We start from the raw sequence: 24,405 nt of genomic DNA, 5'->3' as shown, positions 1-24,405 counted from the left end.
GTGGTGTGGCTCTGTTGGGCATTGTCCCACAAACCACGAGGTCGCTGGTTTGATTTTCTTTTTTTTTTTTTTAAATATATTTATTGATTATGCTATTACAGTTGTCCCATTCCCCCCCCCCACTCCACTCCATCCTGCCCACCCCCCTCCCTCCCACATTCCCCCCCCATAGTTCATGTCCACGGGTCATACTTATAAGTTCTTTGGCTTCTACATTTCCTACACTATTTTTACCCTCCCCCTGTCTATTTTCCACCTATCATCTATGCTACTTATTCTCTGTACCTTTACCCCCCTCTCCCCCCCACTCCCTTATTGACAATTCCCATGTTCTAGTTGTTTGCCTAGTTTGCTCTCGTTTTTGTTTTATGTGTGGCCGTTAATAACTGTGAGTTTGCTGTCATTTCTACTGTTCCTATTTTTGATCTTCTTTTTCTTAGGTAACTCCCTTTAACATTTCATATAATAAGGGCTTGGTGATGATGAGCTTCTTTAACTTGACCTTATCTGAGAAGCACTTTATCTTCCCTTCCATTCTAAATGATAGCTTTGCTGGATACAGTAATCTTGGATGTAGGTCCTTGCGTTTAAGCTTGGGTAATGTAATTATGATGTGCCTTGGTGTGTTCCTCCTTGGGTCCAGCTTCTTTGGGACTCTCTGAGCTTCCTGGACTTCCCGGAAGTCTATTTCCTTTGCCAAATCGGGGAAGTTCTCCATTATTTGTTCAAATAAGTTTTCAATTTTTTGTTCTTCCTCTTCTCCTTCTGGCACCCCTATAATTCAGATGTTGGAACATTTCAAGGTGTCCTGGAGGTTCCTAAGCCTCTCCTCATTTTTCCAAGTTCTTGTTTCTTCATTCTTTTCTGGTTGGATGTTTGTTTCTTCCTTCTGGTCCATACCATTGATTTGAGTCCCAGTTTCCTTCTCGTCACTATTGGTTCCCTGTACATTTTCCTTTGTTTCTCTTAGCATAGGCTTCATTTTTTCATGTTTTTCGAACAGATTCAACCAAGTCTGTGAGCCTCTTGATAACCAGTGCTTTGAACTGTGCATCCGATAGGTTGGCTATCTCTTCCTCACTTAGTTGTATTTTTTCTGGAGCTTTGAAGTGTTCTGTCATTTGGGCCATTTTTGTTTGTTTGTTTGTTTGTCTTGGCGCGTCTGTTACTTTAAGGGGCGGAGCCTTAGGTGTTCACCCGGGCGGGGTAACGCTGGTCGCTGTGCTGTATGTGGGGGAGGGGCCGAGTGGGAGCACTGGCGCCCGCCTCACTGTCCTCCGGCTTTCAATCTTTCACTCGGATACCCACAATCAAACTGGGCCACTCTGGTGCTGGTTCCCGAGTAAGTGGGCCTGTGCACACTCTAGGCCCCTGTGGGTCTCTCCAACAACCTCTCCTGTGAGGCTGGGAATCTCTCCTGCTGCCACCCCAACCCCCAGGGGCGTTTTCAATCAGAGGTTTGAGGCTTTATTTCCCCCAGCTGGAGCCCTGGGTTGCACGGTCTGCTTCGCTGCCCTCCGTTCATCAGGTTTATCTGTGGGCGAATGTGGTGCTGCAGGGTGCTACCCGCCACTCTGCCTGCCCCACTCTCCGCCACTCTGAGTCCGGCCCTCTGGGTTTATCTGTGCAAATGTGGGGCCGCAGGGTCTGCCAGTGCTCGGATTGCCTGCGCCATCTGTCCCACACTCTGCCAGTCTCAGTCCCGCCACAGCCACGCGAGTCCTCTCCACCCCGGTGCCTGTCTTCGCCCCTCCTACCAGTCTGGATGTGTTTATTTTCTATTTCCTTGGTGTCAGTCCCCCTTGCTGTTTGATTCTCTGTCAGTTCTGGTTGTGCGAGGAGGCGCAGTGTGTCTTCCTACGCCGCCATCTTGGTTCCTGTCGCTGGTTTCTAGAAATTTTTATACATGTGTGTGTGTGGATACACGGGCCCAAGTACACACATCTGTCTCCTGGCTCTGCTGGCTGAGAGGGCTTAGAAGTAGTGAGTGGCATGCTCTCAGCAACAAATACCCAGGACCAACCAAGATCTTGGTTTTTAATACCATTCTCCAATAAAAGAGATTAGGGATCTTTGCAGAAATGTCTAATTCCAGGTCTGGGTCAGGGAATACATAGGATGAGCCTGGAGCACTTTGCAGTGCTGGAAAGTAAGGAGGTACTAAGAAGGAAAGATATGTGGGAAATCTGTGTTAACTTTTGCTCAGTTTTGCTGTTAATCTAAAACTGCTCTAAAAAATGAAGTCTATTAATAAGTTTTAAAAAGGGAAGTTACTATTTTAAATAGTTTGTCAAAGACCTGCACATAGTGAGGGAGCAAGTCAAGTTGATGTAAGAGGGACCAAAGATGCCATGTCTGGTAGTGATCACTTGGTAGTGATCTAGGTGGAGGTGTGGAGTTATCCTTATAGAGGCTTCTGGCGCCAGCAAGAACAACATGTGCTTCTGACATGCTTGGATGTCTCAGCTTCCTAACATTCTAAATCAAATCATGTTAGGCAAATATGACACTTAGTTGGTGAGCTGCCTCTATCAGAAAGACCACGTAGGCAGCCCTACAGAAATACTTCAAACCATGGATTATTGTGCCCAGCAGACATGACCCACTTTTGTGCATCTGTCTCCACAAGGCTTGAGGGAGCTTACGTTCCTGAATGCATGACTAGCTTCTATTTCCCTCATCATTTACTCTTCCCATAAAATGGTGCTTCCATTCCAACCTAACCCACTCTTTATGTAAGCCATAATCTTAGGAATCCTCTAAATCAGTACATCCCAAAATGTGGGAGATTCATCAGTATACGAACTGATAGGGCTGCTGATTTAAAAACAGGCTCTAGCATCTTTACAGCATAGACCTGCAAAATTAGAACCCCTGAGTGTAGGTCCAGGAACTTATTATTTTTTAAAAATATATTTGTTGATTATGCTATTACAGTTGTCCCATTTCTCCCCCTTCACTCCACTCCATCCTGCCCACCCCCTCCCTCCCACATTCCCCCCCTATAGTTCATGTCCATGGGTCATACATATAAGTTCTTTGGCTTCTACATTTCCTATACTATTCTTACCCTCCCCCTGTCTATTTTCCACCTACCATTTATGCTACTTCTTCTCTATACCCTTCCCTCCTCTCTCCCCCTCCCACTCCCCTATTGATAACCCTTCATGTGATCGCCATTTCTGTGGTTCTGTTCCTGTTCTAGTTGTTTGCTTAGTTTGCTTTTGTTTTTGTTTTAGGTGTGGTTGTTAATAACTGTGAGTTTGCTGTCATTTTTACTGTTCCTATTTTTTATCTTGTTTTTCTTAGATAAATCCGTTTAACATTTCCTATAATAAGGGCTTGGTGATGATGGACTCCTTGAACTTGACCCTATCTGGGAAGCACTTTATTTTCCCTTCCATTCTAAATGATAGTGTTGCTGGATACAGTAATCTTGGATGTAGGTCCTTGCTTTTCATGACTTGGAATACTTCTTTCCAGGCCCTTCTTGCCTGTAAGGTCTCTTTTGAGAAATCAGCTGACAGTCTTATGGAAACTCCTTTGTAGGTAACTGTGTCCTTTTCTCTTGCTGCTTCTAAGATTCCCTCCTGTTTAATCTTAGGTAATGTAATTATGATGTGCCTTGGTGTGTTCCTCCTTGGGTCCAGCTTCTTTGGGACTCTCTGAGCTTCCTGGACTTCCTGGAAGTCTATTTCCTTTGCCAGACTGGGGAAGTTCTCCTTCATTATTTGTTCAAATAAGTTTTCAGTTTCTTGCTCTTCCTCCTCTCCTTCTGTCACCCCTATAATTCGGATGTTGGAATGTTTAAAGATGTCTTAGAGGTTCCTAAGCCTGTCCTCATTTTTCTGAGTTCTTGTTTCTTCATTCTTTTCTGGTTGGATGTTTCTTTCTTCCTACTGGTTCACAATGTTGATTTGAGTCCCAGTTTCCTTCCCATCAGTATTGGTTCCCTGTACATTTTCCTTTGTTTCTCTTAGCATAGCCTTCATTTTTTCATCTAATTTGTGACCGAATCAACCAATTTTGTGAGCTTCCTGATTACCAGTGTTTTGAACTGTGCATCTGATAGGTTAGCTATCTCTTCATTGCTTAATTGTACTTTTTCTGGAGTTTTGATCTGTTCTTTCATTTGGGGCCATGTAAATGGGTGGACTCTTAGGTGTTCACCAGGGCAGGGTAACGGTGGTCGCTGTGCTGTGATGCTGTACGTGGGGGAGGGGCCGAGGGGGAGCAATGGGGCTTGCTCTACTCTCTGCTGGATTTCAGTCACTCCTTCCACTACTCACAATCAAATTGGGCCCCTCTGGGGCTGATTTCCGAGTGCATGGGCTTGTGCACGCTCTAGGCCCCTGTGGGTCTCTCCAACAAACTCTCCTGTGAGGCTGGGAGTTTGTCGTGCTGCTGCCTCAACCCCCACGGGTGTTTTCAATCAGAGGTTTGAGGCTTTATTTCCCTGCACTGGAGCCCCGGGTTGGGCAGTCTGCTTTGCTCCCCTGTGGTTCCTCCCAGTCTATCTCTGCAGGAATGTGGGGCCGCAGGGTCTACCAGCCCCCACCTTGTGGGGTCTGCTAGTTGCAGCCTGGCTTGCCCTGTTCCACAATCCGCCACCTAGCTGCGTTCTCCAGCTGCCACCTTGCCACTGGTCCTCTCCGCCCGGCTGTCTGTCTCTGCCCCTCCCAGTGGTCTGGATGAATGTTTTTTCTTTATCTCCTTGGTTGTCGGACTTCCATACAGTTTGATTTTCTGTCAGTTCTGGATGTTGTTTGTTTTTAAATTGTTGTTGTCCTTCTTTTGGTTGTGTGAGGAGGCACAGTGTGTCTACCTACGCCTCTATCTTGGCCAGAAGCCAGGAACTTACATTTTTAACAAGTGTTCCAGGTGTTCAAGTGAAACTTGAAAACCACTGATCTAAATTATCTTCTGTTCCTCACTTTCAAATTGTATCTGAAACTATATTTCTGAGTCCTTTGTGTTCTAACACCTAAATAACTTTTTAGTGTGTTTGTATCTCTTGGTATCCACTGCTACAGTCTTTCCGGAGACCAGTCACCCAGCTGTTTTCTGTAGTATCTTGACTGGTCTCCCAGGGCTCACACATCTCCTTTTCCAACCCATTTTCACCATGTTCTACATAAAAGTAAATCTGAATTTTACAAAGCTTCTGCTTAAAATCTTCCAGTGGTGTGTGGTATTTTACAGTAAATTCTAAATTGACCTTCACGTTGGGGGAAGCTCTGATAGCCTACCACTTGCCCATTCTTAGACAGCTGACTTGTGTTTATGGGTTGTATCCACACTAATCGTCAAGCTGCCCTGCTCCTTGGCGTGTGCCTTTGCCTGTGCTGGAATGCTGTGCCATTGTCTGTTTTCTTCTTTCCACCTAGACTCTGTCTTTTGACTGCCATGTCCCCAAATTGTCTGTGTGTGCTCAGTAAATATTATCTGATGAATGAATGAATGAATGAATATTCAATACCTTCTAATATTCTCCCTCTTCTCTATATTTGAATGTCTTTCTAATTTCTTGCTTGTTGGATGAAAGATTGTCCTGAAAACCTGCCCCATACCATCCCAGAGATAAGTCCTCCTGTATTTTCTCTTGCAGTTGGCTCCTTGACCTCATCTGGTCAGCTGATCAGTGGGTTTCATATGCCCTGCATAGAACACTTTTGTTAACATAAAAACAAAAATACAAAAATGCTGAGAAAAGAAGATACTTGGTAACTGGTTGACTGAAGTCTACAGAAAAAAGGGAATGAAGAAATGAGTAGTTCTTATCCTTAATACAGCTTCTAGATCACCTTTGGAGGTTTTGAAACTTCAAGTCTGAGTGGAACACACCAATTTTATGTTTAAATAACTCAAAGGTTGAAACGGTAAACTTTATTGCCTCTATTTCTAGTCATAGTACTTCTGACAACAGATGTCTGTGTTTTTTCTCACCCCAATCAATCATCTGACACCAGCTAGCTGTCCTACATTTTAATTCAATTCCAACACTGTCTGCCTAGCGTTAGCATCAGATCCAATGCATTGAAGGCTCAGTCTCACACGAACTTTAAACACCAGTTGTAAGTAGTAGGTCTTCAGGTCACTGTCAACCTCTGTCCAACTTGGCTACAAGTTGGGGGTTCCCATGACTCACTCCTCAGATTGGGCAATTTCCTATAATAGAACTCAGAGAAACACTTGATATGTTTACCAATTATTATCAAATAAAGCAATGATAAAGGATACAGATGTACAGCTAGAGGAAGAGCTACATATGGTGAGGTCTGGAAAGATTCTGAGTGTAGGAGCTTCTATACCTATGGAGTTGAAGTGAGTAACCCTCCTCCTGGATCATGGATGTGTTCAGTAACCTGCAGGCTCTCCGAACCCTGTATATTAGGGGCTTCATTGTGTAGGCATGATCTATCATAAACTCAGTCTTCATCCCCTCTACTTCCCTGGAGGATGGTGGGTAAGATTGAAAGTTCCAATCTCCTAATTATGGCTTAGTCTTTCCAGTGACCAGCCCCCATCTTGAAATTATCCAGGAGCCCACAAAGTGTAGCCTCCCTAGAACAAAAGACCCTCCTATCACTCAGGAAGTTCCAAAAGAGTTAAGAGCTCTGTGTCAAGCACAGGGGTCCAAGACCAAATATTAGAACAAAAGAAGCTTGTAGTGCTCCTATCACTTAGTGAAGTATAAGATTTTAGGAGTTCTGTGTAAGGAATGGGGGGGGGGCAGAGATTTGTATGTATTTTTTATGTCACAAAGGCACAGCATGAAAACTCATCCTGCAGCTTCTCTCCCCCAGCCCCCTGGTTCACATACCAGCTGCCCCTGCTAAGGACCAACACATTGCATGACTCCAGGGGACACATTTGCTGCTGTTCAGACCTTTAGTAGAATGTAGTGCTGTCATTTTTGTGTGTGTGTGAATCTTTCTAGAGATATTTTATACGTCTAAAAGCAAATGTGCTTATTTAAAAATCATTCTTTTTTAAAAGAATTCTTACATGAAATCTGAGATGTTTCTATTATTTTCCTAATATAAATGTTGACACAGTTAATAACCTTCTATATGTCATTGCACATGTATGCAAGTATATTTGAGAGGTAAATCCATAGGCATGTCATCCACATCTGAATTGCTCTCCACTGAGGGCCCAAGGGCATCTGTTACATCCTTCTTGGTACAGTTTATCAAGCTTTTAAGCTTTTAATTCTTGATGATCTGCTAAGTTAGGTGGTATCATAGTTTGAATTTTCATTTCTCTAACTGTGAGTCTGTTTGATTTTCTTATATTTTGCAGCTATGTACACTTTTTCTGAAGATATTTGTATCTTTTACTTTTTTTTCTATTGTGTTGTAGATCTTGTTCAGATCGACTTTTAGGGAAATAAGGCCTATGTGCTATGACTCATAACTATTGTTTTCCAGTTTGTCATTTTTTTTTTTACTTCGCTTTTCACAGTTTTGCCATGAAAACTTTTATTTATACATTTCTATCTAAGGCCCTCCTGGCTTTTGCCACCTTCCTCACTTCCATATTGTCAAAAATATTCTCCCATGGGTTCCACAGTTTCTTCTAGAATCATTATGGTTTAATTTTTTTGCATTTAAATTTCTGACTTGTTAAAATTTACTATACCTTGTGAGGTATCATTGCCCTGAATATTTTTGTCAGGTGGTTTTCTGGATGGGTTAACAGCATTAATTGAACACCTGCCTTCCTGTGTCCAGTCTGACATGCTGCTGTCACCATGAACTAAACTGAATTGTTTCTCAGCGTTCCATTCTTTCCCTTCAGCTATCTGTCAACTCTCGCACAAGCACCACATAGCTTTAATTATTATAGCTTTTTGAATATCTGGTAGGACTTGTTCCCATGATCACGCTTCTTTCTTCAGGGTTTGCCTAACTGTTTCCACTTGCTGCTGCTTTGTTTGATTTGACTTGACCAAACATATTTCCTTTTCCTTAATATTTTTTCATACTAAAGTTATCTGTTTTATTTTTGGGTAATTTCCTTACTTCTGTTCTTCATCACACTAAGTACTTTATGTGTGATAGACCCATTAATGATACACTTCACATATGGAAAGAATACATATAAATATATAAGATACCAAAATTAATGAAGCAAACATGTACTTACCATCCAGCTTAAGAAACAGGACATTATTAATGCATATCGAGACCCTTCATTTGTTTCCCTCTTTCTTTGTGACAGCGAGAATTACTGTTTTGTGTAATGTGTTTAATATTCTCTTGCATCCCATATATGCTATATATGTATGGATCTGCCAACCATGTAGTACTTAATTTATGCTGTTCAGTTTTATAAAGATGATGTATAATACTACCATAGGTATTTTTGTATAATTTGCTTTTTTCCTTCAACATTGTGTCTCAATCATTTCACTCTTGTATACTGTTCATACTATTGTATGAAAATGCCAGCATTTATCTGTTCTCTTCTGTGAAAAGGTATTTACATTTTTGCCCTTTTTTTTTTTTTTGGCTGTTATGAAAAATAATCCCATTACTATTCTTGAGCATGTCTCTTGGGGATTCTTGCATGGTTTCATTGGGCATACATAACCTAGGGGTCATTTCCTTCAATTTCATTAGAGGCCAGATTGTGTTCTAAAGTAGTTATACCTGTTGAGAATGGGTAAGGCTGCAGCTGTTTTTGATCTCATTCGTATTTGGTAGTCAACTTTTCTCCCAATTTGGTAGGTATATAATGGCATTACTTGAGATTTTAATTTTTATTTCCTTGATTACTGAAGAGGTTGAACATCTTTTCAGATGTTTTTCAGCCATTTGGATGTTCTCTTCTTCTTCTTCTTCTTTTTTTTTTTTTGGATGTTCTTGTCTAAGCTTTACTCATTAATTTTTTTGCCCATTTTTATTGTGTCTGTTAATGATTTTTTAGGATTGTATCAATCTTTCATTAGTTATACATGTCATCATGTGTCATCATTCCTCAGTTGATTCTCTTGGGTTTTTCAGGTACATATATGGGTCACATGCAAATGATCATTTTACTCTCTTCCTAATTGTGTTTGAATGGGGTAACTTTTTATTTCAAAAAGACATTTTACATCTCTTTAGTATCCAAACAACTGGACTGTTGGTTTGTGTTCTTCCCAGTTGGCTCCCAAATAAACTGCATGAGACAAAAGTATGTTTCACATCATTAGGCCACTAAAAAAAAAGCTAGCAGAAATCATAGAAACTTCATCAAATAAATAGGAACAGAGAGAAAATTTTAAAAAGACTAGCACATTACCAGCCACAACAGGTAGATGAAGCAAGGGAACAGTCAGAGGCAGATGGAACAGCCAGTACTCTCCACACTCACAGAGCAAAGTTCTAAGATAATAGGTACAGTTAAAAAAAATACTTGTTTGCAAGATCCATACAGTGTTTCTTTTGCATTGGTTGGGACTGAGTACAAAGCAATAGCATTTTTAGACCTAGGGAAGGGTGATAAGATGTGTTTCCCTTGGCCAAATTAGTAGGAAAATATTCTTTTTTGTTATGAGTGAAGGTGAGATATATGGACTCAGGAAGCAAAATGCCATTATGTTTATTCTGGTTAGCAGTTAATTAAGAAAAAATTTTTTTTAATTTGAGGAGAAGGTTATACTACTGGTGGCAAAGTTCTGGCGCAGGGGAGTATGTGTAATTGGTGGACTGAGTAAATGAATGGATGTTTGCAGGGAAAGTGGAATTGTAGACTGGGAAGAGACATGGAAGAACCTCCTGGGTTGGTGGAAATCTTTTTATGTTGATCTGCTTTGAACAAATGGTGCTAAAACAACTGGATATCCACATTATACTATATACAAAATTTAAGTCAAACTGGAACAAGGACATACGTGTAAGCTAAAACTATTAAATTTTAAAAGAAAACGTAGATTTCGGTCTTTATGACCTTGGAATAGGCAACAGTTTTTTAGATGTGACACTAAAAGCACAACAAACAAAAGAAAAAAAATAAGTAAGTTGGATATCACCGAAATTTTAATTTTTTCTGCACTAAAGGCTACCATCAAGAAAGTGAAAAAACAACATAAAGAATGGAAGAAAAGTTTTACAAATTATATATCTCGTAAACAACTTCTGTCTAGAATAAAGAATTCATACAACTCAATAATAATAATAACCAGTTGAAAAATGAGTAAATGATCTGAATAGACATTTCTCCAAAGAAGATAGCAAATGATCAATAAACACATGGAAAGCTGCCCAGCGTCACTAGTAATCAGATAAATGCAAATCAAAACCACAAGTCAAGTACCACCTCACATTCTTAAGATGGCTGTAACCAAAAAGATAAACAATACCACTATTAGTGAGGATGTGGAAAAAATGGAATCTACACATATTACTAATAGGAAGATATAGTCACTTTGGAGTAAGTCTACAGTTCCTGAAGAAGTTAAGCAAAGTTGCCATTTGACCCACCACTTCCACTCCTTAGTATGTACCCAAGAAAAGTGAAGACACCTGTCCATACAAAGCCTTACACACTAATATTTATAGCATCATTATTCATAACAGCCAAAAATTGGAAAGAACTTATATGTCTACTAACTGGTGGTTTACTTATACAATGGAATGTTACTTGGCAATAAAAAGAAATGAAGTACTGATACTGCTACAACATGAATAGACCATGAGAACATTATGCTACATGGAAGAAGTCAGTAACAAAAGACCACATATTAAATTATTCCATTTATATGAAATATCCAGAATAGGCAAATCCATAGAGACAGAAAGTGGATTTGTGATTACCTAGGGTGGGAGTAAATGGGGAGTAACTTTTAATGGGTACAAAGTTTCTTTTTCGAGTGATGAGAATGTTTTGAAATTGACTGTGGTGATAGTTGCTAACTTTGAATACACTAAAAACCATTGAATTTTAAATGGTTGAATTGTACAGTATGTGAATTATATCTCAATAATGCTTCTACTAAAAATAATAGCAATGATGAAGGGATTAGCCAAAGAACATATATTCATAACTCATAGATACAGACAACAATCTGGGGATGGCCAGAGGGAAGGTGGGGGGGAGATGGGTGGAGGCAAGCAAAGAGGGGGAAAATGGAAAAATTGTAATAGTGTCAACAATAAATTAATTTTAAAAAATTTTAAATAATAGCAGTGGGAGTGTAAATGAATACAATTATCTATGAGTTGATATTTTTTTTAATCTGAGTGAGAAGTACGAGAAAGTTATTACATCATTTTGTCTACTTCAGCTTCTGTTGTAAATTTTCCTTAATAAAGAAGAAGTTTCCAGCACTCAATCTGCAAGTCTTAATATCAGAACTCCATATGACTGGTTGTGTCCTTTGTGTAAAGTGGAGGAATGGTATGTGCTTTTACCCCTTATCCTGACTTGTCCTGGTGTTTCTCCCTCTCCAGTGTCTGTAAGCTCTTCTGCCTACTGAAGTACTCATTTGAAAGCAGTTCTTTAGTTCATGTTACTGTTTCACCGGGAGAGAGATGTCAGTGCTTGGAATGCCTACCTTGTTACAGCACTAGTCAGAGCTGAAAGTTGGGAGAATCTGTTTCAGGGTTCCCCAGAAACTGATAAGTCCCTTCAGTAACACTGAATCATTGGGAGGAGACGCCATCTTCACTACCTCTGAGTAGTGCTCAGCACTCAGTACATTTGCATAGGGTGAATGTACTGTGTGGGAGAGCTAGAGAGCATGGTGGGCCACTAGGGTGGAAGAAGCAGTGTAATATATAAAAACACATATTCTTAGAGTGAGGAAAAGTTTATTCTTTCCCTTTACTGATTGAATTCAGACACATATGTGAGCCAAGACAGTGTGGTAGTCTTTGATGAGGGGAAGAAGGAGAGGATGCAGAGATGTCTAAAACACACTGCTTGCAAATGAGATGTCTACAAGTCCTCTAGAGATGGTTAAAGACCAATGCATAAATAGCTATAGTGAGTTAGGGTGTAATAAGTGCAAAAGTACAACGGGAGGAAGGGCGTGAGAAACCACATCTGTTTAATGGGAAAATCAGGAAGATGAGCTGATATGGATGTCTTTTGACATGGACATTTGTGGTTAGGTAAGATTTTGTTTGTGCAAATGGTGTGTGAACAAAAACAGAGAAGCCAGAAAACACAGTATGTTTGAGAAACAGCAAGTAATCTTGAACTGGAGCATAAAAAGATGTAAGCATGAAAGGAAAACCTCAAAAATTATTATGCGAGTATAGATCATAGATAGACTTAAAGGGTAGGTTAAGAAGTTTTTGTAATTTATTAATGACTGGAAACTGTTATAGGCTTTCAATGAATAATCAATCCAGATAGAATGGATCCAGATAGATCTATTGCGTTGGTCAGTTAGACCGGGACTGAAAAAACGTGGCCAGGAACTGATTTTGATACTGTAACTGGATAAATAAGTTATTGTGATATAGTGAATGAGAATGAAAATGAAGGAATGGATGCAAGCAGTATGGGAGTTAGGACAGAATGTGGCAACAGGTAGCTGTGAAGGAGCGAGAGTTTCAGGAATAAATCTGAACATCTGTGGGAAAGAAGAGGTCCAGAGGGACGATGTAGGTTTGAAGGAAATTGTTTATGATGTTGGTTTTGACAGAGTTTAACGGATCCATATGTTTGTGTTTGCTTTTAAGAGTTTGTTCCTTCCAAGCGAGCGCCATGTTCGAGAGGTTAATTTCAGTAGCCTCACATTAGAGGTTATGGTTGAATGTGCAGAAATGGATAAGATTGTCAGGGGTCAGAGAGAAGAGGCCAAAAGAAGAATATTGGGAACACTAGCCACTAAAGAGCAACTCAAAAGATGTGTATGAAAGCCAAGTAAGTAAAGAGTCTTTAGAAGGAAGCACTATACAAAGTTTTTCAATGATGATCACTGCCTAAAAAAATAGGTGTGTCATCATAGTTAAAGGCATGGAGATAGCCCTGGCTGGTGTGGCTCAGTGGATTGAATGCTGGCCTGCTAAACAAAGGATCACCGGTTCTATTCCCAGTCAGGGCACATGCCTGGGTTGCAGCCCAGGTGTCCAGTAGGGGGTGTGTGAGAGGCAACCTCACACTGTTGTTACTCTCCCTCTCTTTTCCCCTCCCTTTCCTTCTGTCTAAAAATAAATAAGTAAAATCTTTTTTAAAAAAAGCATGGAAACAGACTGCTGTGATCAAATCCTAGATCTGCCACAAGTTATTTAAAAATTATTCCCCAGTTTCCACACACACACACAGAAAGGTACCTTCCTTGTAGGGTTATTGTGAGTAGTAAATGAATTAATGCAAGTAAGGTAAGGCATTTGGAAGAATGTCTGAAAATGTTATTAAACATTAGCTATTAAATATTATTCATACAATATGATGTTGGGAAAATAGATTTAGGAGAATTAAAGTATTTGCAACCGTGTGAGTAGAGAGGTAATTAACACCAAGGTAAGACATGATGTAATAGTTTAAAAGAGAAGCAAATAGATTTTTTAGTAAAAACTTTAGTTTTAGACTTAAAGTGATTTTCTACAAGTATGTTGTTTGTCTCATGAATTCAATGATCATTTTCTTACTGTATTATTTCAGAGGATATAAGGATAGATAGATGGTCACTGATATTTTTTTCCTACCTTGAAGTTCTTAATAAATCTAGTAAGTTGTATTTCATTTGTTTCCAAACTTTAATGAATTTCAAGTGGGTAGTATTTTGTATTTATCATAAAATGGATTTATAGCAGAAAAATTCAATGCAATTTTAGTTGTTTATGATTTTTATTGGTGATTTTTTTTGTAAAATGATTAACAGCTGTGGAAAGAAAAACAAACATTAACTGCAGGAAATTAACTGCAGTGATTTCAGGAATCATTTCCAGTATTAAAAAGTTTTTGCTGTCTTTTCTTTCTAGAAAAAAGATTAACTTAGCCACTTTAAGCTCCTCTACTCAGATCACAGGCTAATGTATTTGTTAGATGATTTTAACCTTAACATTAACCTTATTAATTTAATTATTAATTTTAAGAATTGGATTCTTAAAATTTCAGTGAACATTCAATTTTTATTTACATTCTTACACAATTTTATTTTTTATTTTATATTGTAGAAAAGTATACTTTATTAAAACTGTTGGAACTTCAGAATATTTGGACTTTAGAATGATAATCATTGTGATGTATTCTTTTATTTTTAATGACTTCATAATCTGTCATTTTTCTTGTCAGTCAATAATTATCCAGTATAATAAACACTCATATTTTAGGAATGTTTGTGGTTTGCAGGGTATTTTCACATACTTTTTTATTATTCAGTTCTCAAAGCAACATAATTCATCAGTATTGTTACCCTTATCCTTTAGAGATAAGGAGACAGTTTCAATGAGATTGTCATTTGCCTAAGACTATTAATGGAACTGGATTTCTGGTTATGTTCTTCCAACTCAGAGTTCTGTATCCCTGGGCTCTTTCTGTTACATTACTATAATTTTACCAAAGAAATATAGCTGTTTTTAGAAATTAAGTAAATCTCCTAAAAAGTTGTTGTTCTCAGCCAGCCCTACTCCCCCTCCCCCAACACAAACACCCATTGGCAAATGTCCTTAGAAATTGTTGATTGTTGCACAGTGGGATGGGGTTGCAGGTGCAACTGGCATTCTAATGAGCAGAGACCAGTGAGCTGCCAGACATTCTGCAAAGGACAGCACACTCTCCCCTCACTGAGAATGGTCCACCCCAGAGTGTCATCATCACCAAAGTTGAAAAATCTCATCAGGAAAAATAAGACCTATTTACCCTTCTTGACCTGGATATCCAGACCCCTTCTTACATATCTGAAATGCTTTCTACTTTCCCCAAAATTATTTAAAATCTAATTTTTGAGGTAGTGTAATATAAAGGTGATTTTCTTTCATACAACAGGCATAATGGTGGGCTATTTCAGTGCCATTACTACAAAAGAGTCATGGGGATATAAAGTAAAGTATAGGGAATATTGTCAATATTGTGTAATAACTATGTATGGTGCCAGGTTGATACTAGGAATAATGTGGGGATGACTTTATGAATTATATGATTGTCTAATCACTAGGCTGTACACCTGAAACTAATACAAAATAATATTGAGTGTAAAATTTATTTGAAAATGAAATTTAAATTAAAAACCAAACTAAAAGGATAAGCGTTAATAATACTATGCTAGATATGATCTAAGATGGTGGAGTGAGTAGAAGTTACACTAACCTCCTCCCCAAATGGAAAAACACTTAAATTGTAGAGAAATCATCTAGAATAAACAACTGAACAATAGTGGGAAAGAAGCCTTGTAATCAGGGACAGACAGAAGAAACAGCTTCGGCACAACATGACTGGTATGGAGTGCAGAGGAGATTCGAGAGGGCTGGGTAAGCTCCCATGGATGGCAGCAGAAGTGCCAGAGGGATATATTAGCAGCTGTGGGATCCCCCTGAGAAGTGTGGGGTTTAAATGACAAACTGGGCTTCCCCGCCTACAATACCAGAGCCGGAAAAGTACACAGGTCACACCCACCTGCGAAAACTGGCGGGGTTTCTCTCTGGCAGAGATGGATGGCTGGAGATGCATAGGGTCAGTTAAAGGGCCAATGCATAAATTTTCATTTGCAGCCACTTACCCTGGGCTCTGGCAAAGGGGCAGGGGGCAGAGTGGACTGGAGCCACTTGAGAAGAAACTGGGGATGGTGACTTTGGGGAGAGAACTGAGAGAGCAGCTGCCAGAATCCCAGTGCTGAATCATCCCCCATACTGCAGCAGCCACTTCTCTTAGGCAGAGGGCTCCCCTTCTGAGTGGCATCAGCCTGAAGGGAAGCCATATCCCACCCCAGGATTTACTCTGCCTCACCCTGTGGAGCAAAAGCCTGACTGCTGATTGCAGAGTGACTAGAATAACAACTGAAGAAGTTAGCCACAGACAGTAGATCCCTGTTAGCCTCAAACAGGCTGCCTAAGGCCAGTCTGAGACACTGTATGACATGACCAGAGGTAGATCCAAAAAGGAAAAACAGTGCTAATATACTAGATGCTACCGAGGCAAATTCCACCGTGGTCTTCCTCATGATTGGTGATATTTTTTCTCCTGCATAGTTTTTTAACATTCATTTCTTGTCCTTCAAGTGTGTGCATATTAAGTCACTAGATTTTATATTATAGTTTATTTCAGTTCTCAATGTTTTTCATATTTTGCTTCTCCCTTCTCTTACTCCACTTTACCTTCTTCTTTCCTTTTATTATCTTCGTTTTAAATTTTGTTTTCTCCTTTGTTACAACTTGTTTCCATTCCGCACTCTTACTATTTCTCCACCATCCAGCCTCTCAAAACCAATTTTCTTGTCAGTGGTCATCTCACCTTCTTTTTCCCACTTTTAACATACCTGCGTTTGCTCTTTACCTTTATCAATCCTCTCTCATTGGTTGTGGATAGGGTAGTTGTTGCTGCATTTTTTTCTATTTTATCTCTAGATCTTCACTATTTTTGTATTTCAAATCTCATATTTTACCATTCCCCTCTCCTACTCCATTCTGCTTTCATCCTGCCCATTCTTTTATTCGTCTCAAATTTAGATTTTTCCCTGTCTTAGCCTGGTTTTCGTTTTTCACTCTTAGTATTTCCCTCTATCATCTCAAAATCACTTCCCTTTCCTCTAGACATCTTAAGCTTTTCTTTCTTTTTCCCCTCTTATTCCCATCCTACCTATATTTAATCTTAGCTCATTTGTTGTCCATAATGCTGTGGTGGATCTTTTTCTCCACTTGGGTTCCTTTTCAAAAAAACTTTTTTTTACATTTTTCTTTCTCTTACTTCATTTTTTAAAATTTCTCTTTAAACCTAATATTACATGCTCCCATTCTATTACTCCATTCCAACTTCTTCATTCCATTTTTCACTTACAATGTAAATTTTACTTTCTTTGCTCCAATGCCCTACTCTTATTAGTGCTCCTCCCTCTACCCTCTGAAAATCATTTTTCTTTCAGTTAGTCATCTCATATTTGCTTCTCCTTTCTTATAATAATATTAATCTCTTTACACCCTTATTAACACTGGTTCAATTGCTGTTGATAGTGGGATTGTAGGTGGGAGTTATTTTTGCGGACATGGGTTTGATTCCTTGGCTGTGTGGTTTTGTTCTGGCAGCACCTGTACAACAACATACAAGACGTGGTAGGTGAAGTGACCCTTAGTCAGTCAGCTGGAGTGAAGGATCCACCAAAGAATGACCCAACAATAATCAAAACCCAATTACATCCAGAGAGCCAACATAAAGGACATAAAGGGCATTCCAAGAGATCAAGGCCAGGAGATCAAGGAGACAGCACTACCGAATCCCATAGGTCTCCTACCATAGAAGTCACACCACAAAAACAGGGAGTCAAAGCAGATCAATTTAAGAAACAAAAACAAGAAGAGACTTCCTTAAAATGGTGATACAAAGAAACAACCACCAATCAAAAGGATAGGAGGAATGCCCGGAAAGAGTGCTAAATGATAGAGGCAAGTAAACTATCAGACATTGAGTTCAGAACATGGTTATAAGGAAGCTCAATGAGCTGAGTGAGAATAACAAAGAACTACAGGGAAGCCAAAAGGAACTTACAGCGAATTACATCAGCATGAAGAAGGACATAGAACCTATCAATAAGAGCCAGGAGAAAATGAAGAATATAATTTCTGAATTGAAGAACACAGTAGAAGGAATTAAAAGCAGGAAAGATGGCCATGGCTGGTATGGCTCAGTGGATTGAGAGCAGGCCCGCAAACCAAAGGGTTGCCAGTTCGATTCCCAGTCAGGGCACATACCTGGTTGTGGGCCAAGTCCCTGGTTGGGGGCATGCGAGAGGCAACCACACGTTGGTGTTTCTCTCCCTCTCTTTTTCCTTCCCTTTGCCTCTCTAGAAATAAATAAATAATATCTTTTTTTAAAAGTTAAAATTAAAAAGAAAGCAAGCAGGATGAAGCAGAGAATCGAAGCAAGTTGAAGGACAAGGTACAAAGATCTTGCCAGAAAGAGCAAGAAAAGGAAAAAAGACTCAAAAAGAATGAAGAGGAGTTAAGGGAGCTGCAGGACAACATTAAATGTAATAATGTCCACATAATAGGAATTTCAGAAGGAGAAGATGATGATCAAGGGATAGAACACCTAATTCAAAAACTAGTGACAGGAAACTTCCCTATTTTGATTGGAGAAAAAGTCACACAAATCCAGGAAGCACGGTCCTAATCAAGGGGAACCCAAAGAGGCTCTCTCCAAGGTACATCATAATTAAAATGGCAAAATTACAAGACAAAGAGCATCTTAAAGGCAGCAAGGGAGAAACAGTAAGTAACATACCAGGGAGCCCTGATAAGACTAGCAGGTGACGTCTCAATGGAAACACTCCACACTTGAATGGAATGGCAAGAAATATTCCAATCAATGAGTAGCAAGGACTTACATCCAGACTACTCTACCCGGCGTGGTTCTCAATTAAAATGGAAAACAAAATAAGCCTTAGACAAAAGAAGGCTAAAAGAATATACCTCCACGAAACCACCATTGCAGAATATGCTAAAGGGACTGCTTTAAGAAGAGGAAGAAAGAGAGTATGAGAGAAAGGAATACAGGTACAAAAGGGAAAGTGGCAGTGTATACGTACCTATAAATAATGATCTTAAATGTGAATGGATTCAGTGCTCCAATCAAAAGGCATAGGGTAGGTGAATAGATAAGAAAACATGATCCACACATATGCTGCCTACAAGAGGCCCACCTCAGAATGAAAGACCTGCACAGACTGAAAGTGAAGGGTTGGAGAAAAATATTCCAAGCAAAAGGACGGGGAAAAAAAGCCGGGGTAGAAATACTTATATCAGACAAAATAGATTTCAAAACAAAGGCCATAGAAAGAGACACAGAAAGACACTTTATAATAATCAAAGGTAGAATCCATCAAGAAGACAAACATTGTAAACATGCACCCAACATAGGAGCACCCAAATACATAGAGAAAATCTTGGAGGTCTTCAAGAAAGATATTGACAGCAACACAATGGTAGTAGGGGTTTTTAACACCTCACTGTCGACAATGGATAGATCTTTCAAACAAAGAATCAACAAGGATATTGTGGCATTGAAAAATGTCCTAGATCAAGTGAACTTAACTGATACAGAGCCTTTCACCCCAGAGAAACAAGATACACATTCTTTTCAAATGCACATGGAACATTTTCGAAGACAGACCACATGATATGACACAAAACCAACTTCATATTCAAGAAGATTGAAATTATATCAGCATTTTCTTGGACCACAAGGACTTGAAACTACAAACCAACCTCAAGGAAAAAATTCAAAAACATTCTTTCATGGGGACAGAATAACATGTTATTAAACAATGTATGGGTTAAGAATGAGATCAAGGAAGAAATCAAAAAAGTTTCTGGAAACAAATGAAAATGAACACACAACAGCCAAAAACCTACAGGGACACAGTGAAGGCAGTCCTGAGAGGGAAGTTCATAGCAAGACAAGCCTGCCTAAAAAAGATAGAAAATTTTCAAATAAACAATCTAACCCTACATCAAGAACTGGAGGAACAACAACAAACAAAGCCCAGAGCTAGTAGAAGGAAGGAAATAACCAAGATAAGAGCAGAATTAAATAACACAGAGATTAAAAGAACAATTCAAAGGATCAATAAATTCAAGGGCTGGTTCTTTGAAAAAATTGACAAGCCTTTACCAGACTCATCAAGAGAAAAGGAGGACCTAAACAAACAAAATCAAATAGGAAAGAGGAGAAATTACAATCAATACCACAGAAACACAAAGGGTTGTAAGAAATTACTACGAACCACTATATGCCAAGAAATTTGAATCCCTGGGTGAAATGGACAAATTTCTAGAAACACATAATCTTTTTATGAGGCCATTGCCATTCTAATCTCAAAACCAGATAAAGACACAAGAAAGAAAGAAAACTACAGGCCATTATCGCTGATTAACATAGATGCTAAAATCCTCAACAAAAGATTGGCAAACTGGATCCAACAATACATTAAAAAGATCATACACCATGATCAATGGGATTCATCCCAGGGATGCAAGGATGGTACAATATTTGCAAATCAATAAATGTAACATCATACAAACAATACAAAAGACAAAAAAACCCACATGATCATATCAATAGATGCTGAAAAAGCATTTGATAATGTACAGCACTTATTTATGATAAAAAACACTCAGCAAAGTAGGAGTAGAGGGAACATACCTCAACATAACAAAGGCGAAATACAAGAAACCTATAGCTAACATCATACTCAATGGGTAAAAACTAAAGGATTTCCACGGAAGACCAGGCACAAGACAAGGGTGTCTGTTTTCACCACTTCTATTCAACATCATATTGGAAGTTCTAGCCACAGCGATCAGGCAAGAAAAAGAAATAGGAAGCATCCAAATTGGAAAGGAGAAAATAAAACTGTCACTGTTTTCATGTGACATGATAGTGCATGTAGAAAACCCTGTAGACTCCACCAAAATAACTACTCAACCTAATAGGTGAATTTGGCAAAACAGCGGGATACAAAGTCAATAATCAGAAATTGAAGGCCTCTTTATACATCAACAATGAAATATCAGAAATAGAAATTAGGTTTAAAAAATCCCATTTAGTATACCAACAAGAAAAATAAAGCATGTAGGAATAAACCTAACCAAGTAGGTAAAAGACACATTCTCAGAAAACTACAGAGCTCTGAAGAAAGAAGTTAAGGAAGACACAAACAAATGGAAGCATATACTGTGTTCATGGATTGGAAGAATTAACATCATTAAAATACCCATACTACCCAAAGCAATTTTTAGATTCAGTGCAGTTCCTATTCAGATTCCAATGATGTATTTCACAGAATTAGACCAAATATTTCAAAATTAATATGGAACCACAGAAAATCCCACATAGCAACAGTGATCCTGAGAAAGAACAGAGTTGGAGGAATCACGCTACTTAAAATCAAACTACACTACCTGGCCATAGTAATCAGCCCAGTATTGGCTTAAGAACAGACACAAAGATCAATGGAACAGAATAGAGAGCCCACAAATAAACCCACTTCTCTATGATTAATTAATACTTGACAAAGGGGGAAGAAGCATAAAATGGAGTAAAAATGGCCTCTTCAACAAGTGGTGTTGGGAGGTCTGGTCAGGTACATGCAAAAAAATGAAACTAGACCACCAACTTACACCATACACAGAAATAAACTCAAGATGGATAAAAGCATTAAATAAAAGTCATGACACCATAAAAGTCCTAGAGGAGAATATAGGTAGGAAATTTTCAGATATTCCATGCAGCAATATTTTCATTGATATGTCCCCTAGAGCAAGGAACAGAAAGGAAAGTATAAACAAATGGGATCTCATCAAAATAACCTTCTTCATTGCTAAAGAAGACAACATTAAGATGAAAAGTGAACCAACCGTATTGGGAAACATATTTGCCAATGATACCTTGGACAAGGGTTTGATCTCCAAAATATATAAAGAACTCACATGAAGACAAACAACCCAATTTAAAAATGGGCAAAGGACTTGAACCGACCCTTCCCCAAGGAGGACATACAGAGGGCCCAGAGACATATGAAAAGATGCTCAGCATCACTAGCCATCAGAGAGATGGAAATTAAAATCACAACGAGATAGCACTTCACACCGGTCAGAATGGCCATCATAACAAAATCAACAATCAAGAAGTGCTGGCAAGGTTGTGGAGAAAAGGGAATTCTAGTGCACTGTTGGTAGGAATGCAGACTGGTGCAGCCACTGTGGAAAACAGTATGGAATTTCCTCAAAAAACTAAAAATGGAACTGCTTTTTCACCCAGTGCTGTGATTATACCCTAAGAATCCTGAAATACCAATTCAAAAGATCCTATCCATCCCAGTGTTCTTAGTGATATTTATAATACCCAAGTGCTGGAAATAGCCCAGATGCTCATAAGTAAATGAGTGAATCAAAAATCTGTGGTATATTTACACAATGAATTACAACATAGCAGAAAGAAAGAAGGAACTCCTACCCTTCACTACATCATGGATCGAATTAGAGAGTATTATGCTTAAGTGAAATAAGCCAGGTGGTAAAAGACAAATACCATATAATCTCACCTGTAAGTGGAACCTAGTCAGCAAAACAAACGAGTGAGCAAAATAGAACCAGAGACATGGAAATAAAGAACAAACTGACAGTAACCTTAGAGGAAGGGGGAGAAGGATAACTGGAGAAAGAAGGGGGAGGGTCAAGGAACATGTATAAGGGACCTATGGGCATGTGCAACCGGAGGGCATGATTGAATGTGGGAGGTGGGGGGTGGGTCAGGTCAGGGGAGAGTAACGGGGGGAAATGGAGACAACTGTAATTGAACAACAATAAAAATTTTAAAAATACTATGCTAAAAATGTTATATATAAATTGGTATTTTATGAAATATAGTTCCTATGTGGGAGAAGAAAAATTCAACCAAAGCACAAATGTTTTATTTCAAACCAATTTTTAATGTTTTCCTGATTTTCTACTTTTACTTATGTTGAATACCAATTGGAAATATATAAAATACTCTTGCTTTTTTCAGGGCTTTTAGTTTCTTTGTGTTTTATTTAATGCTATACCTGTTTAGTTATAACAGTTGTGTTTTTCAGCGTTATCCAGTCTGCGCATATTTTAGGAGACAATTTGCTGTAGAATTTAGAGTGTCTAGGCTCTTCCAAACAAGGCCTTATAAAGGCACATCTTGAAAATATTCCTTAGCATTGAGGTGACAATGTTACATTACCTACCAATTGACATTCTATTAAAAGCTTATAATAACTGTGATAATAAAAGGTGTGAGTTACAGATTTTATGTGAACAGTCAACTATACTTTTTATAGAGGCTTTATAATTGAATAATAATAATTTAAAAGGTAAAGCACATGCTATAGCTCAAAAACCAGCTCTTACAAATAGCATCTGTAGAGTTGGCCATAACACTTACTGAAGGTTTTATTATAAAGGGTTAGTTTTAAATATAAAGACAGGCCCTAAGACATGAATATTTGAATGATTATATCAAACCATACTTTAACATTTTTAGAAATATTACAGTACTACCCAAGTTATTAAAGAAAAAATAAGAATAGTATAATGTACTCTTCATGACATTACCCTTGTTAATTTTGTTTTTTTTAACAGCAAGTGAAAGAGCACAGATATTGCTAAGTGTCAAGCATTCCATTTACAGTACAGTTCTTTTTAAAATATACTTGGTAACAAAGTGTTAAATACTCAATGTCTTCTTTTTTTGAGAAAGAATTTTCAAACATGAAATATATGCAAAATCATTTGTATGGAAAAGAAAACTGCAATTGATGCAATTTTTGTCCTAAAATAAATCACTGGATGTACCACATGGGAATAGATTTTTACTTCTGAGCATAATACTAACATTTTTAAGAGTTCAAGTATCCCAAATGTAACAATTTTTAATTTTACATTAAGTGGATATTATTCATTACTAATTATTACTCTCTGAAGTTCCCAAGCTGAACACTCATTCTGCTCAAAACACATCGAAATGTTGCAGGTTGCACTTCCCAGTACTTCATTGGGTTGTTGAACAAACTTATTGCACTGTATAATGATTTCTTCATCTTTGGCACTGTTGGGCAGAAGTCATTCACTCCCACTTTCGTAATTGAATTAGAGTGAAGGAAGATTATCTGTTGGAGTAGGAAAAAGAATGGATTTAAAGTATACAGTACATGTAAAAGAAGATACTCTTTATAGTTTATAGGTTTATTTTACACTGATTTGAATATATTTCACTTAAGATATATGCCTGTTAAATACTTAATTCAGCAACTCAGGTTCATGTGTTATATAGAAAAGTACTGTATGTGTGAAGTATGGTACAGGACTCATGCCAAGCCCTAGAGCGCACTGCCTAGTCAGCACCACCTTTCTTCTCTACACATGTATAGATGTGTGTATATGTGTGATCACTTCAGTGCCTTATGTATATTAATTTTAAGAGTGCTTTATTAGTATTAGAGCCCTGGATGGTGTGGCTCTGTTGGTCCCACAAAGCAAAAGTTCGCCGGTTTGATACCTGGTCAGGGCACTTGCCTGGATTGTGAATTTGGTCCCCAGTCCCCTGTCACGTTGTGTACAAGAGACAACTGATCAGTTTTTCTCCCTCACATAGATGTTACTCTCCCTCTCTCCCTCCCTCCCTGTCTCTAAAATAAACAAATAAATAAATAGTTTTAAAAGTACTAAAAATGAGCAGAAGAATGCAATTTAATGCTTCAGTAATAGGCTTGCAGTATAAATGTGAAGA

At 38.5% G+C, this 24,405-nt stretch overlaps 2 protein-coding genes across 5 annotated transcripts in view; one reads left to right on the top strand and one right to left on the bottom strand.

Moving 5' to 3' along the window:
* The window catches only part of CENPP (centromere protein P), a 306,566-nt gene that overhangs the window by 106,956 nt on the left and 175,205 nt on the right, over positions 1-24,405 (top strand). Inside the window, exon 6 of one of the 3 annotated variants that reach the window (XM_053920607.1) lies at positions 12,681-13,068. The exons of the other annotated variants lie outside the window; for them this stretch is intronic. Coding sequence (XP_053776582.1) covers positions 12,681-12,857 — 177 coding nt within the window. The 3' untranslated portion in view covers positions 12,858-13,068. Of the gene's footprint in view, positions 1-12,680; positions 13,069-24,405 lie in introns of those variants that run through there. 3 annotated transcript variants of the gene reach the window in all.
* ASPN (asporin) overlaps positions 22,562-24,405 on the bottom strand; it is a 35,544-nt gene continuing 33,700 nt past the window's right edge. The window contains exon 8 of one of the 2 annotated variants that reach the window (XM_024580768.3): positions 22,562-23,785. In XM_024580768.3, the coding sequence (XP_024436536.2) occupies positions 23,588-23,785 (198 nt within the window). In that variant the 3' untranslated portion in view covers positions 22,562-23,587. The remainder of the gene's footprint in view (positions 23,786-24,405) is intronic. The other variant, XM_045188168.3, reaches the window with a different exon arrangement.

This window comes from Desmodus rotundus, chromosome 3 (assembly GCF_022682495.2).
Source record: "Desmodus rotundus isolate HL8 chromosome 3, HLdesRot8A.1, whole genome shotgun sequence".
Lineage (NCBI taxonomy): Eukaryota > Metazoa > Chordata > Mammalia > Chiroptera > Phyllostomidae > Desmodus > Desmodus rotundus.
This window is presented reverse-complemented; position numbering and strand designations above follow the sequence as displayed.